Source organism: Colletotrichum paranaense, assembly GCF_030867605.1.
Source record: "Colletotrichum paranaense strain IMI 384185 chromosome Unknown Scaffold_4.1, whole genome shotgun sequence".
NCBI lineage: Eukaryota > Fungi > Ascomycota > Sordariomycetes > Glomerellales > Glomerellaceae > Colletotrichum > Colletotrichum paranaense.
Genome location: NW_026848962.1, coordinates 2,700,738 through 2,716,803, shown reverse-complemented (window position 1 = coordinate 2,716,803; position 16,066 = coordinate 2,700,738). Strand labels below are relative to the sequence as shown.

The window sequence follows — 16,066 nt, the reverse complement described above, 5'->3', positions numbered from 1 at the left end:
GCCGTCACCGTCAGGTACACTTTCCCAATCGGACTGCGTCAGGGTCACGTCTCTCACCGCCCAGAGAAGCTCCCGCCATAAGATGTACCCCGCCAGGTGCCCAATTGCTGCCATGAGCGCGCACTGACCACTAGTAATTGCTACAGTGGAGGATGGACGTCTGTAGAAACACCACAGCAGCTCTGCTTCGCTGACCACACTGCCTGGAAGCTCCTGTCCAGCACACCCCACTTCGCCAGGCTGAACCCCCCCAAATTTTCTACGACGATTTTCTCGGTGAAGCTCTCCCAAGGCTGAGGATTGTACAACCCAGATACCTTTGCTTTCCCCCCACCTACCCAGTCACCGATTCGACTTTCGATACAGAGTGTTTGCATAATACACATTCACCATGGTTCGTCTCAAACACCCATACCCCCTTGGATGTGGCCCAAGATGCTAACAAATGGGTGCCCCTCCAGTCGTCCTTCAGCCCGACACAAATCTTCGAGGACGGAACTACCGAGGAGAAGGGAGAGAATGCCCGTCTCTCCGCCTTCGTTGGCGCCATCGCCGTCGGTGACCTCGTCAAGAGCACTCTCGGCCCCAAGGGTATGGACAAGATTCTGCAGTCTGCGTATGTTGAACCCCGCCAAATTCAATAACCCCCCATCTACCGCCTTGATCCACTGACATGGCTGACAAACGTCCAGATCGACTGGCGAGATCATGGTCACGAACGACGGCGCTACCATTCTGAAGTCCATTGCTCTCGACAACGCGGCGGCCAAGGTGCTGGTCAACATCTCCAAGGTCCAGGACGATGAAGTCGGTGATGGTACCACCTCCGTTGCCGTCCTTGCGGCGGAGCTTCTGCGCGAAGCTGAGAAGCTCGTCGACAAGAAGATCCACCCCCAGACCATTATCGAGGGATACCGGATAGCAAGCCAGGCCGCCCTCAAGGCCCTGAAGGAGTCAGCCGTCGACCGCAGCAACACTCCCGAGGCATTCAGAAAAGACCTACAGGCCATTGCCCGCACAACCCTCAGCTCCAAGGTCCTGGCCCAGGACCGCGACCATTTCTCCAAGCTCGCCTGCGATGCCGTGCTGCGACTCAAGAACTCCTCCGACCTGAGCCATATCCAAATCATCAAGAAGGCCGGTGGCAAGTTGAGCGACTCGTACCTCGACGAGGGTTTCATTCTCGACAAGAAAATTGGTGTCAACCAGCCCAAGCGCCTCGAGAAGGCCAAGATCCTGGTCGCCAACACCTCTATGGACACAGACAAGATCAAGATCTTTGGCGCTCGCGTCAAGGTGTCAACGACGAGCAAGCTGGCCGACCTCGAGAAGGCCGAGAAGGAGAAGATGAAGGCAAAGGTGGAGAAGATTAAGTCGCACGGCATCAACTGCTTCATCAACAGACAACTCATCTACAACTGGCCCGAGCAGCTTTTCACGGACGCCGGCATCATGTCTATCGAGCACGCCGATTTTGATGGTATTGAGAGATTGGCGTTGGTGACGGGTGGTGAGATTGCCTCAACTTTTGACCACCCTGACCAGGTCAAGTTGGGACAATGCGAGCTTATTGAGGAGGTCATCATTGGCGAGGACACCTTGATCAAGTTCTCTGGTGTCGCTGCTGGCGAGGCATGCACCATTGTGCTGCGTGGTGCCACAGATCAGCTTCTGGACGAGGCAGAGCGCAGTCTGCACGACGCGCTTGCCGTCCTGTCACAGACGGTGAAGGAGCCATGGACCACTCTGGGTGGTGGATGTGCTGAGATGGTTATGGCCAAGGCTGTCGAGGGTGCCGCCACTCGCGTTGAGGGCAAGAAGCAGATGGCTGTCAGCAGCTTTGCGACTGCGCTGCGCCAGCTGCCCACCATTTTGGCCGACAACGCAGGTCTCGACTCTGGCGAGCTTGTGGCCCGTCTGAGAAAGGCGATTTACGACGGCATGACGAATTATGGTTTGGACCTGCTGTCGCCCGGCGGTGGTATCACCGACATGCGCGACTTGGGTGTCGTCGAGAGTTACAAGCTGAAGAGAGCGGTTGTTTCGTCTGCCAGTGAGGCAGCAGAGGTACGTGCCATACCCGCCTAGCAACGCCTTTGGTGTTGATTGAGAGATGATGTCTGGGATGAATGACTAACACACAGTAGCTTCTTCTCCGCGTAGACGACATCATTCGCGCTGCTCCTAGACAACGGCAGCGCGCTTAAACGACATGCCAGTGATGGCAGCACATGAGGGTTTTCTCGGCAGGAATGGGAGGTCAAGAGAGAGCAAGAAAAAAGTCATATTTGCATGTTGACGTTGGGTCAAAAGACAAAAAGTGAATACCATAGACCGGAGGGGATCAATCTTGGGCTGAATGAATCAATGGCAGTGTCATGAACGATTTGAGCGTCCATTGGTGGATTTCGATGATTGCAGCGTGACTTGACAGGATGTCGACACTGTTTGTGATGGCCGAATAAGGTGGTATTCACAGATTTGATGCTCCCGATGAGAGCAAGAGACCGGCATCGGACAAGACGAGGTCAGGAGCTGACATGTGGCTGAAATGTGAGGCTTCCTTCGTCTTACCGTATCGGACGGTAAGGTATGGTGTATATCTCACATGGGAAAGATGCGGCTTAGAATTGGACGACAATAAGCTTTGCGGTGCCGTTGGCTGGCGAGGAAGAGGAAGGTTTCCTTGAGCATGATCGACGCGGAAAGCCGATGACAGCTAGGGGTCCCACGGTAATTGAAATAGGCAGAAGGATTAATGACTTGATTTCTCCGCACGACATTGGTTGAGAAGTTGAGTTTCTGGGTGTCCGTGCAAGTTGCAAAAGTACCAGGAACTCGTGTTTGTATCAGCAAATGAATGGTGAGTTCTTGGAATTTCGTCCTTCCATCCTTTGCGCTCATGACATCCGAACTCTGGCCAACGTCGTTCATCTCAATCTTGCCAGCCGTACTAGCATTCCTTTCCGTCTCTTGTATTCTCCCAAAACCACGGCTCCGGATTTCTGGTCCAAAAAGATGAGAAAAAGATGGCAGCATCAAAGGTCAGGTCCACCGGGCCCGCAGATCGGAATGTCGAGGGATGGAGCCGGAGGGCAAGCATTGTCCATGAGTCGCATTGATTCCGTTCTTTTTTCTCCACACACAACCACAGCCGCTTTCACCAAGGACCAGTATGTGCGGTACGAGGTACACGTACGACTGTGGCCGTGCAGAAAGCATCCCTCCGGATCGAAGTCAGGAGTAAGGCGTACGAAGTAAGGATTCGACTCCTATTCATATTCTCTCTGCCGGTTCCAGTTACTTGGGCATGGCTTGATGAACCCGTCAGCTAAGGTAAGGTACGGACCTGAGTACTTACGCATCCCGTTCCTGGGAAAGCCACATCAACCGTTACAGAAAGCTGCGCCCATGACGCCATGCTTTCGTCTGTTTGTGTTTCCCGTTTTTTTCCCCTGGTACTCCATACTCCGTACGACTTCTTCGTGTTCTTCAACCCCAGTATACAAACGGCCCCGTTTGTACGCAGTCTCTGTAGCGAAGCGACAACACAGGTCCAGGCCCAGGCCCAGGCCAAGGCCCATAAGCATCCCAACCCGTCGCGTCCAACGCCACGTTCCTTGGACGACCATGGACCATGGACCAGTGTCCAACACGATACGGGCCAGAGAGTCGGAGAGACTACTACCTACTCCGTACCAGACGGGGATTTGCAGCTTCCAACCAAGGTTCTTGGTGCACCCTCGTGTGTGGACCGGCTGTACGGCACAATGACGGTAGAATGCTACGCCGTACTGGACGGGAGGCCCGCTAGAACATGATTGGCCCGTACCTTGGTCAGAGATAGAAAGAAGGCACAGCAAACGCTGGATGGACTCTCCCAGCCCCTCCAAGTTCCCCGAATTCTAACTAAAGGGTGAGAAAGAGGAAAGGTTTGGCACTTGGCAGTCGTCGTTGGTGCCATGGTGGTTGCTTGCTTCCCTTCCCGTCTGCTTGTTTGCCTCGTGTTACCTACCTACCTCTCTCTGTAATTACCTTATACAGCAATCACAACAATTAAGTGCCTCATTCGACACGTCTTGGGTGTGTGTAGCGACAGTAGCGACTGCAGCCAAGCAGGCCCCCCATTGCCCCAAGATACCAGATACCTTAGTATTACCTGATAGTCTCCGTATCGAAGTATCCCATCGGGTGGACGTCTCTGTTTGTCACTCGTGTGTGTGTCGGGCGTACGCTAGCCATTCTTCAGAAAGCACTATCCTCGAGCCGGCCTTGTCTTGCATGTTTCTTCTATTCCTTCTTCCCCCATTCCCCCCCGTCTTTGTCCTTGTTCCCTCTCTTCCATTTCTCTATTTCTGATCTTGGCTTGGTTCAGCTTTGACCTTGCTTTAGCCTTAAACCCCTCCGTCAGCTTACCTAGCTACAAGTACTTACCTCCCCTTGGGTTGTCTTGTCACCTTGCCTGCCGCTTCCATCCTTTTCATAGGCGCGCGCCGCGACACCACACTAAAGCAAAGTCCTGTTTGCCTCGGAGTGTAGGAATTAGACCAAGGAACGTCATGGTCGCATTGGACTTTGCTTACCTCACAGTAGCATGATCCTTTTGGCATTCTTCTTTGGTTCTTCTTCGCGCATCCCAGATCACTTCCCCGTCATCAATTTATCCCGTTACATCTGGAGTCGACGTCTCTCTGCTTGCCAAGCCGGCGCTGGGTAGGGCAAGTTGACAAAGGCCGATGGCGGCCCCGCTGAAGAGACATGGCATCTTGGCGGCTTGGTGAGTAAACGCCCTCATTCCTTGCTGCACTATGTGTACCTTCTACCTGCTATGCGGTCTCAGATGGCATCAGAAAAAGTCTCAAAACCTGCAGCTTTTTGACACAATTTCTCCCATGTCTCGCCTAATTGTATTTGGATTTGCGCCAGTGACATTGCTGACATTAAATCCGTTCCAAGTATTCTACTACTTGCATGCACAGCATGGATATCCTCACGGTTTAACAGCAGCGCTGCTTTTGGTCAGTAAACCCACGGACTCTCTCTACCTCGCCTTGCTTACAGATTGCGACATAACCATTGCATGGACGACAATTACTAACACCAAGCAGAGCGGCCAATACACTTCTCCATCTTGACGCTCCTCGAGTCCGGTCTACTCATTGCGATATGGTGCAGACAGATCTCGCCCTGGAAAAGTGCAAGCAGCAGCGGGTATCAACTGGCAACCTTTTCAACCTCGAAAAATGGCTGGCGAAAACGACTCCAAGCTGGCATCGATGTCGCGCGCAACCCTCGGTTCTTGTTGTCGCCCTATTTCTTCCTAGGATGCGCTATTGTACTGCGATCGCTGCTCTTTTGGCGCACTATCCGCACGATTCACTGCTCTTGGGAGAGCTTCGAGGTTCGTAGACCGAGAGCTATCGCAATGCTGAAGAATTCCCATGGCCGCGAAGAACTAACACGCCGCGCACAGGTATTCCTCCCAGCTCTTGTCGTCCTTTACACAACGTTTTCTCCCTCCACCATACGACTCCAACAACACAACGGTGACCAAGCTCGATCTCGACGCTGCTGTAATGTTGCTCACTTGCGCTACTTCGTCATCGCCATCGCTTGGGCCTGCGCCACGAGGGCCACTCTCGCCCTATCAACACAGTCGGCTGGCGCAATATGTCCAGCAGGCTTTCTTCGGTGGGAGAGACAGATCCCCATAGCCCAGGTCGTTACTGTCATTTTGGATGCGCTGCTGCTGTTTTACCTGTCGAAATGGCGGCAGGACACCGTGGATGATGCACCGCAGGCTTGGGGATTCGTGTCAAAACTCTTTCTAGGGTCCGCAGGTGTTCTGGCTTTGCTTGCCTGTTTCTCCCTCCATAACGCTCGAAACACCCGCTGGGCGTTTGGACTTCACTTTGTCGAGATCAGAGATCTACTGACGGACAGCACAGTGGCGTCGCTGGGGCTGATATTGGGATTTTATGTCATGAGTGACATGCATCCTAGCACGTTGGGCATGATTGTCACTGCTTCAGGCGTTTATGCCCATCAGCTCGTCCGCATGCTGCAAACCGCGCTACCCATGGACGGCTCTCTGCCCTACATGATAGCTAGTGGTCTTACGATAGTCGGCGTCGGCCTCCTTTTGCGATACGAGAAGGATATCGCCAGCGCTTCTGGATCTTCGCCGGGAGATCCACGGCTCATTAGGTTTCTCTTGATGTGGTACGTCGTCCTGGTTGGCGTCCTCTGCGGAACCTACCTTATCTTTTACCCGGACTTTAACTCCACCGATACTCTATCCTTCCCTGATCTTCTCTCTACGGCCAATACCAAATCCGACGCCTGGATCGCGAGAGCGAATCAGAGCTCCACCCTCGAGGTCGCGGCGAAAGAATATCAACAGCGTTATGGTGTGGCACCACCTCCCAACTTTGATAAGTGGTACGAGTACGCTGTCACCAACGGTTCGCCCATCATCGACGATTTCACCCAGATAAACGACGATTTACTCCCGTTTTGGGGCGTTGAGCCGAAGGTCCTGCGAGATCGTACCAAGCATTCCTTGGAGATACCGTGGCTTGGCATTGGAGGCATTCGGATTCGTGGGGGAAAGGTCAATGTGGCTCCCGGTACGCCTGGATCCCACATGTGGATGATGACATCTATGAAGAACATGATTGAGGACTTTGCCGAGCATCTCCCCGACATGGACCTTGCCATCAACCTGAACGACGAGCCTCGCGTGGCGATCCCTTTCGAAGACATGTCTGGACTTCACGGCGTTGGCTTGGAATCGAGGACGAGGCTCCTCAATTCGGAGGATCGAAAGACGTTTGACAGATCCAAGTCAGCAGTTTGGGGTGACGACGATGCTGTTAAGGGACCTGAGCAGCGGTCACCCTTCTTCGAAGACCGCATCCGAGATCAAAACTACTACGACTTTGTTGCTCCAACCTGTCCGCCTGACTCGGCCGCCCGGAACACGAGATGGTGGAGCCGCAAAGAGGCGTGCCGTGGGTGTCTCCTGCCACATGCTATCCGCGTCTTTGAGGCGCTCGAGAACCCCGTCGTCTCGAACTGGACCTCAGCTACAGACCTCTGCCACCAGCCGGACTTGGCATACCTTCACGGATTTCTATTGTCTCCGGCGCCGGCCCTTTTCACCAGAGATGCGTTTCCCGTGTTCAGTCAAAGCAGAACGTCGGGGTTTGCTGATATATTGGTGCCTTCGCCTTGGAATTACGACGACAAGGCCGCGTACGATGAGAACGAGGACGTGGAATGGAGCAAGAAGAAGAACACCATGTTCTGGAGGGGGTCATCGTCGGATGGGTATGCAGCCTGGGGCTCGTGGCAGGGTTTCCTCAGGGCTCGGTTCGTCCAAGCTGCAAATTCGATTATGAGGGTTACCAAACTCCAACAGGATGGTCGGACACTGGTCTTGGGACCGGATGATCTGCCAAATTTTGATGTTGGCTTCGTGAGCAGATGGACCAAGTGTCACCGAGAGGACTGCCAAAGCGAAAAGGATACCTTCTGGGGCATCGGCCAGGACTCACCCGACAAGTCCCAGGTCCCCTTCACCGACCATTGGAAGTACGCACACCTGATGGACCTCGACGGCGCGGGATTCAGCGGGCGCTTCATCCCCTTCCTCCGCAGCAAGAGTCTCGTATACCGCTCCGGCCTCTTCCGGACTTGGTTCAACGAGAGGGTCCACGCGTGGCGTCACTACGTCCCGGTCGATGTGCGACTCCACGAGCTGTGGGATCTCCTTTCGTACTTTGGAATTGACACGGAAGGCAAGAGGCGAGCAGAGGCCATTGCGGAAGAGGGCAGGGCGTGGAGCCGCAAAGCGCTCCGTAGAGAAGACATGCGTATCTACATGTTTCGGCTACTGCTGGAATGGGGACGACTTGTGGACGATGAGCGAGATCAACTTGGTTTTGCGGTTTGATGAAATACCCCTTTTTTCTTGATCTTCATTGCAACACCGGTTCGATAGCATTGGATGCATGGCGTAACTTGGATAAGAACTGGGCATCCGGCGTTGGGTTGATCAGAAGGCTGGCTCATGCTTGACATCCCGTTGATAGAGCATCTAGGGATAACGAGGAACGAACACGATTACAGGTAGCGGCTTTTGGCCACCTTAGGTACATAAATGAGGACATCGCTGTCATGTGGCACTTCAAGTTGGTTCTGTTCAGATTCATCATTTTGAACTGCTAATTTCTGCTCATCAGAGTTGTTACTGTCGGCTTTCGGTTCAACCTCAGTTGGTTGTGTATAACTACTTCAGTATCGACAACAATCACCTCGCCATCGATGCGCAACTGTGAGTATACCTCGAGATCGATATGGCTAAAGCTCATGGGCCTTGGACTCAGCCATCCTCCATGTACTCAGACCGAAATGACACCACCCACTCAATTCGTCGGTGTCAAGTATCAAAGCCTGTCTAATCGTCATTGTATGGAACGTTATGATTGGGTGGCTGGGCTTGCCGCCCATGCAGAAATGACAGGATAAGCGCCTGCCCAGCCTGCCTTAAACGTGCCTGGTTCCTCCTCCTCCTCCTCGCCATAATGTCACTCAACACTGAGGCAACCGCAGCAGGCAATACTCTCGGCAGGCTCTCAACGCCATGTAATAAAATTATGCGACAGGGGGTTTAGCTTCGCTCCTGCACCGTGTTGCCCTGGGCGGTGCAAAGACACCCCAAGCGGGCAGTTTGTTGGTTCCTTTTTTGTAGCCGAACTTCAGCCTGGTCACATTTTTTGATTCCTCTTCAGAGCGATGCTCTACCAGAGTCGCAAATAATCATACTTCTTGCTGAGTTTCTGATCATGGGCCTCAGATCGCGGGTATCGGCACTGTTCAAGTCTAACAAGTCCTCTCCCGAAAACAACGACACTCATCCAGATGCTGGCACCGATTTTCAGACGAGTAGTCCGTACCCCGAGGACACTGCAGGATCGACAGAGGACGATCTTCGGAGCAACTTGAACGCATCATCGAGGCGAGATATCGACTCTACACGAGATCCGGGTAGACGCATTGCACAAGCCGCTGCGAGGAAACAAGATGCATCTCGTTACGGCCTTAAGATCCTCGTCCCGCAGCCGTCGGACAGGACAGGATGCGTGGACATTGTAGCTATTCACGGGCTCAATGGTCACCACGAAGAGACATGGATGGATGCCGATACGAGACTGCAGTGGCTGAGCGACTCTTCATGCCTGCCAAAAGACATACCCACGGCACGAATTTTGACATTCGGCTACAACTCCAAGACCTATTTCAGTCGATCCGAATCAGATATACCAGACTTTGCCTCCGAATTGCTTTGGGCACTAAAAGCCCAGCGTACAAGCGAAGAAGAAAAACAGCGCCGTATTGTTTTCATTTGCCATAGTCTTGGGGGTCTGGTTTTCAAACAAGTATACGCAGTGTCTTTCTCTTACCCTATCCTCTCTCCTCATTTCCTATGTCACATTTCGCAGGATTTCGCGGCCCTCCCAAATCGCGTAAAACCTTTTGCTGACTGTTTCAGGCCGTAATCATGGCCCATGAGCAACGTCGCCACTACTCCTGTATATTGGACCATATCTGCGGTGTGGTTTTCTTCGGTACACCGCATCGTGGCTCCAGCCTGGCCGCATGGGACGAAATCGGCACTCTCATTGTCAAAGCTAGTACACTTGGATACACAACCAATAGCAAATTATCGAGCAGTTTGAAGGTCGATTCAAAGTTTCTGAGGCGCATATCCGAGTCATTCGCAGCTCGTGGGGATAACTTCGAAGTTAGAAGCTTCTATGAGAATTTGCGCATGAAGGGGTTAAATTGCAAGGTATGGTGGTCAGCCAGACATCAGAAGCCTCCCTACCATGCATTGTGGGTGGAAACTGACAAGAAGACTTCAGGTCGTCGAGAAGGAATCGGCCATATTGAACTGGCCTAAAGAATTACACATTGCCTCGAACGCCAACCACTCAGCCATCTGCAAGTTTCCGTCACCAGAAGACTCAAGATACAAGGCTGCTTCTCTAGCTATTCGCGAGGCGGTGGGAACATTGGGGTCAAGAAGTGATGTTCGTGAGTATAACTAACGACAAATGCCATTGACCATCGACACATCGACTAATGGAACCCGAGGGTTCGATCTGCCGGCAGCAATAGATTGTCTAAGGGAACTGAACTCAGAATACGAATACCATCTTGACCAGATCGACGATCCGATACCCAAGACTTGCGAGTGGGTTACTTCACATGAGATATGGACTCTATGGGACTCGGTACCAGGCTCAGCCCTTCTATGGATCTCAGCCGATGCTGGCTGTGGAAAGTCGGTAGTAGCGAAGTATCTCGTCGACTTTTTCCAAAAACGAACCTTCAGCGCACATCTCCACACCCATGTCTGCTACTTCTTCTTCAAGGAAGGACTAGAAAACCAGGACAATGCTTCGTCAGCTGTTTCGGCGGTCCTTCACCAGCTACTCTCCAAACAAAGTCGGATAATGCATCATGCCTTGGCCAAATACCTCAGCATGCCGAAGAGTAGTTTCAATCGCTTTCCCACACTTTGGTCTATTCTGCTAGCGACAATGGATGATGTAAACACAAAAAGGATGGTGTTTATACTAGATGGTCTAGATGAGTGCGAAGAGAAGTCCTTGGATGAGCTCGTCAAAGCTCTGGCGGACTTCTTCCAGTCTCGCAAAGAATTGACCGTCGAATCGAGGCCAGCCTGTAAAATCGTTCTCCTAAGCCGACCGCTCAACTCAGTCGAACGCAGGTTCGGACTCCGGTCGGGTAACGGTAATCTTAACATTGTCTCACAGTACAGCAAGAATGGTTGCAGTTTCAGGCTTAGTGCCGAGGAAGAGAGTGTCTCCGTTGCGAAGGATATCGCTCAATTCGTGATATCGAAAGTTTCAGATCTTGGTCAGCAGTCAGAATTGTCTACCGAAATTCTTGATCGACTGAAAAAGCGGCTTATCAGCAATGCCGATTACACTTTCCTCTGGGTGTCTTTGGTCTTGAACATCGTAAAAGAAGCTGAAGTGGACGGAATTTCAATGGATCAGATCGAAGCCATCTTGGCTACTACCAAGCTCGAAGACGTTTACGAAAAGCTTTTGTCCGGTCGAGCATCACCTTTGAAGACTAGAAAGGTTTTACTACTCATCCTTGCCGCCGTTCGCCCATTGACTTTAGATGAGTTATGCGGAGCTGTGGAAGTCAATCAAGACCACCACCAACAGCCAGATACAAAAGAGTCAAAACGAGCTTTGAACCACTCAGAATTGAGACTCTCTGCGGAACACCTCGGTCAGCAGAAGGTGTCAGAGCTCGAGGCCTTCCAAAAGCCTGGAACTGCCAGGGCCACGACGGTCTTATCATCAAACTCCTCATCTTCCGCAGTCAGACCAGTGAAGGAGAGTACGAAACGAAGAGTCATCACTAGAAACGGAAGCATAATGGGATCAACAAACCTTACGCCGAAGCTGACAAATATCGAAAGACGAGGTATGACGGCTGCTTCCCTCTGGCCTGAGGCGAATCACACTATCATCAACCGACAGCCAGCAACGCAGATGCGAACGGTTTCTAATTTGCAAGAGCTGCAAAGTCTTGTGCACAGGCCGTTCGTAAATCATCTACGGCAAATTTGCGGCCATTTTGTCAGAATTCGCAATCAGAAAATATATCTAGTCCACCAGACAGCCCGCCAATTCCTTCTGGATAGAGACAGCGAGCTCGATTTCAAGATGGTTTTCCGATGGAAAAGGCATTCTCTAGCCACAGACCAAGACAGGCAGAGGTCGGGAAGCTTGGAGTTTGTCTCGCAATGGCAACATTCAATCAGTCTGGCGGATGCAAATATGTACATGCTTCAACTTTGCGCTGACTACATCAATTTGATCCAGTTAGCGGAGCCATTCAATGAGACTATCTTGGATCATCACGAAGCGAGCGTTTATCTCAAAGAGTGTCGCAACAATCCTCATCGGGCATTCCTGAGATACGTTTCACGTCACTGGTTAGACCATTATCGACCTGTACGGGAAGATTTGGAGCGCTCCTACGACTACCTCCTCCAACCAAACACTTCTCACTTTAACGCATGGATTATTTCCCATGTTTCCTGGGTGCCGGAAGAGCAACGGAGAGGCCTAGAAGCATCGGGTCTCTCCTACCAGACGGGCCCTGGCAGAGTCGAACTACGCCAGGATGATGCCAACGCCGGCCCTTCGGAGAAGAAAGAACGGGAACTCCAAGCGGCTCTGCAACATTTCAATCTCATGGGCAACGAGAGTGATTTGTACGATGAAGAGTATATTCATGGGAAACGATACTGGAAAGCAAAGGATTACACGGATTCAGGCGATGCCAGCACCTCAGACGAAGATGAGGAACTTGACAAGCACTTGAAGGAATCGAAGGCAACCATTCCTGATCGTATGCAGTACTATCGCCAACAGCAGAGTCAGCGGGTGGTCGAAAGCATTGACGAGGGTCGACGCGCAACCTCAGCTTCCATGGCAAATCCGACATCGTCTCGTTCCTGGCTGACATGACGATCCCATCGAACTTGGATGCTCACCACCAGACCAGCCGTGGAATAGCTGTAGATATCCAAGCTACTAAACGATGAATGGAGAGGCATGGCTTCTTCAAGTCAAACCTGATCATTCTGACGGCCAAATTTAAGCTGCTGCTAGTTTACGAAACCTCATAGGGGAGTCGTCAGGTAAATGAAGGGATATGAGGAAGTGAACGAAGGCGGTTCAAACAATCGTGATGCCCGCTATTTCCACACATGAACCAAGTCGTGATAGGACCAATGGAATGATTCATTATAGAGCACATTCATCACTCGCGGCTGCGAATATGAATTTCACTTCATTCAGAGGTTGAGAGTACCTATACAATCCATCTTACGGTCAACTTTTGCCTACCAAATATCACGACCTACGTGCGATACGTACCATCTACCACACCAGCTCTGCTTCAATCGGGGTTGTACTCAACGGCTTTCCCCCTGGCTATTGCAGAGCAGCGCCTCCCGAGCTGCCCATCCATCTCCCAGCGCCGGCAGTCATACGGAAGCACTGGGAGCTACATATAAACAGCAACTCTGCCTGACCCAGCGCAAGAAGTGGAATACTTCAACACCCCAAGAGATCCAAGATACCTACACTTCAGTGACTTCCTGTCAAACTCTCCTCTGTGACTCGGGGATGGCGTCTCTGAGACGCGGGGTTGGATTGTTGGGTGTCTCAGCCGCGACGGATGGGGCTGGCGCTGTCTGGCAGGAGGCGCGACTCTGAGTGCTTCTGATAGGTAGGTATACCGGTGACGCCTTGCAGAGGGTGTCAGGTAAGGTGGTAAGCTACAGATCGCACTTCGGACCTGTGCTGAGGTCTCGTCTACAGAAAGTCATGCGAATCTACTTGCGGAGCAAGCCGGGAGATATCAAGCGTATTGCAGTACCTGACGATGAAGCTGTTGAGAACGGCGGCATGTCAGGGTGACACGAGTGACATCAGAGACATGATATTCGGGCATTTCCTTGGGGAGGGAAGTGTATTTTCACATGTCTTTAATATGATCTGCGTTTCTTTCGAGAGGTAAGGCAGCCCAACAGCAACGCAGGTTAGTCGGATACCGTGACATTGAGCCTGCGCTAGGTATTGTTCTGCAGGCTGTCACGAGGCCCTGGACGACAGGTATTCTTGATAAGGATATGAATGATAATAGGTGTCGAAGAGGGGCTTATTTGTTATGCAGCAGGCTGTCTGGGTGAGAAATGGTATTCGTGTATCGTGTGATTGGCGGTCAGGGAAGCGTTGTTCCACGTCTCGGGACTGAGGCGGTGAATAGGAGGCCAAATATGGACCTGACTGAGACTTGGGGGGATCCTCCGTAGTGGTAATCTGTGACAAGATTCGCTGCGATTTTGAACCGGTTTCAACAAGTTCGATTACCTACTTCAAGTGATCAAGTGAAGACAGCATGTGAGTAATTAGTGGTAGGCAAGACTGAGAGAAGTATGAGTAAGGTAGGTATGCTCGAGGCTGTGGCTCTCGCGGATGTCTCATCGAAGACTCGCAACTCGTAAACTCTCCTCGAGTGACATGCTGGAGCTAGAGCTGTCAGTCATCCGGACTAGTACTGGGGTAACCGAGACAAAAGTGTCGTCAGCTGAAAGCCCTACGAGACATGGTCATCTATAACCGCAACAAGCCAAATCTTTCACAAGCTACTATTGATTGGCGCTACTACGAATCTTCTCCTCTTCTTCCTCGAAGAGACGATGCGAAGCAGATACGGAGTAGGTACACAACCCTGAATTTCCTCCAAAAAAAGCTAGGGTGAGTAAACCTGCTTGAGCGTTAGCCCTCCGCGGCCAGACGGGATGAAGGGAATGTTCCGCCTCCAGCCAGTGGCACTGCTAGGCAAACGATCTCTCGCCCCCGAGTCGTGCTTGGTCCGTCAACTCGCAGGACACTTTGCCGAGATGGGGAGGTATCAGCAGAGTGCCAATACCATCGTTCCCTGATTCCTCTGCAAAGCTAACGGAACGGATAGAAGTGCTAGCAAGGGGTGAAAAGAAATGTCGTGACCTTTGGAGTAGGTTGTGGCGCCTGTCAGTGGTCACTGCCGCCTCTTCTCGCTATCCTATGGAGGGGAGCAAATCACATGTGAAGGAGGTCGGCCCTGTGGTTCGTGAAAAAGGGCCCGGCCTCGGGTTCGTTAGGAATGAGAAGCGGACGGCACCACACCACAAGTCCACGACAGTAGGCGACGGTGGGCCCGACTTGCACGAGTGCCACGATGAGCAGTGGATGAGCAGTGCAGATTGCAGAAGCGTCGTGCGAATAGCCGTTGTCTGTGAGCCGTGGCCTCTGAGTGATGGATTGAGGAGGCATACTTTTGCCCCTGGCGTGCTCTTCGTCTACTGCCAGAACGGATATCATTCCAGGCTGGGCGGGAGACGGAGCAGGATCAATATCGAACAATTACCATGTGATAATTGAAAATTGGCTGTAAGCAGCAGAGAGACCTTACCAACAAGCTACTTGCCAGCCTGTCCCAATCCTTGTCCCCCGTGTAATTGAGTATGTTGGGATTGGTCCTTGGGGATCTCGATGGTCTCAGCGTTAGGTGGAACTGAAACCTCGATAGAAGGTCTCCACGATAATCGGGATTCTGAAAAGGCGATGGAGCTTTGTTTCCCAGTCCACTGAATATCATAATGACCGGCATTGCTGTGTGCTTTCACCGCAAGGTATCCATCGGATGTGAAGATTCAAGGCTCAAGAAGGAATCAAGACTGGCGTGTGCTAAAGTTCCCGAGGTACGTATCCCTAGGAAGAGAGCAGGAACTCACGACTTGTGAGAGCAAAGACCGGGGATACATCCATCTGAGTGGGGTTCTGTCAGTACGTACCAATGAAGCTCTGCCATCGCGACAAGGCCCTGCCCTGGACTGCAACCATCTCAACAAATTTGAACCCCAACAGAAAATTTCAAGGGCAGCAAATGAAAAATGAAAATCAAAGAGTAATAGAGGGGGGGGAAAGGGAGTGACTGATCTTCACAGCGCTACCTACAGAAGCGAAGCAGGCAAAAACCGGACCCTGGAATGCCATGATGCTTCCAGAAAACGGCGTTCCCACCCTTGTTTCAGGGTCTTTACGTCCTGTTCAAGCTGTGAGCTGTGGAGGTCGTCGAGCGACTCGATCCTGGGTCGTTTCATCCTCTGTCTCGCGGGTTTGCCCGAGGCAAGTCGAGTAAAGTCCAGTCCAATTGCCGTATTCTCTATCATCGGTCTTCCCTTGTGCATTGCAAAATTCCGGTGTGGAAATTGAATGCCATGCGAAGCGATTCATAAATGTTGCCAGCTGGTGAGAGGCTCATCTTTGGCCACTTTCTTTCCTTGGACGTCGTCGACGAAAGCGAGGGCGTCAATTCAAGATTCAAATCCCTTCCCCAGCTGCGGGCCCTTGATTGGCTAGCCGCGTCAGCAACTTTCTCTACTCCCGATTGGCTG

The 16,066-nt window shown here is 52.0% G+C and overlaps 4 protein-coding genes across 4 annotated transcripts; all 4 read left to right on the top strand.

Annotated features, from left to right (window-relative positions):
* Positions 1-212: 212 nt before the first annotated feature.
* CPAR01_05912 (T-complex protein 1) lies at positions 213-2,207 on the top strand (the record flags this gene model as incomplete). Its single annotated transcript, XM_060490187.1, has 3 exons — positions 213-616; positions 693-2,067; positions 2,148-2,207. Coding segments are annotated over 3 exons (1,839 nt in total), but the record flags the coding sequence as incomplete, so codon positions are not given.
* Positions 2,208-3,419: 1,212 nt separating this feature from the next.
* CPAR01_05911 (uncharacterized protein) lies at positions 3,420-3,821 on the top strand (the record flags this gene model as incomplete). The annotated part of the gene is made up of 1 exon (XM_060490186.1): positions 3,420-3,821. One exon carries the CDS (start codon positions 3,420-3,422, stop codon positions 3,819-3,821), a length of 402 nt encoding a protein of 133 aa, XP_060351652.1.
* Positions 3,822-4,736: 915 nt separating this feature from the next.
* Positions 4,737-7,957, top strand: CPAR01_05910 (uncharacterized protein; the record flags this gene model as incomplete). The annotated part of the gene is made up of 4 exons (XM_060490185.1): positions 4,737-4,777; positions 4,957-5,018; positions 5,109-5,401; positions 5,474-7,957. The coding sequence occupies 4 exons, from the start codon at positions 4,737-4,739 to the stop codon at positions 7,955-7,957; spliced, it is 2,880 nt and encodes a 959-aa protein (XP_060351651.1).
* An 892-nt stretch (positions 7,958-8,849) lies between these two features.
* CPAR01_05909 (ankyrin repeat protein) lies at positions 8,850-12,587 on the top strand (the record flags this gene model as incomplete). Its single annotated transcript, XM_060490184.1, has 4 exons — positions 8,850-9,452; positions 9,557-9,856; positions 9,930-10,101; positions 10,162-12,587. 4 exons carry the CDS (start codon positions 8,850-8,852, stop codon positions 12,585-12,587), a joined length of 3,501 nt encoding a protein of 1,166 aa, XP_060351650.1.
* Positions 12,588-16,066: the final 3,479 nt, after the last annotated feature.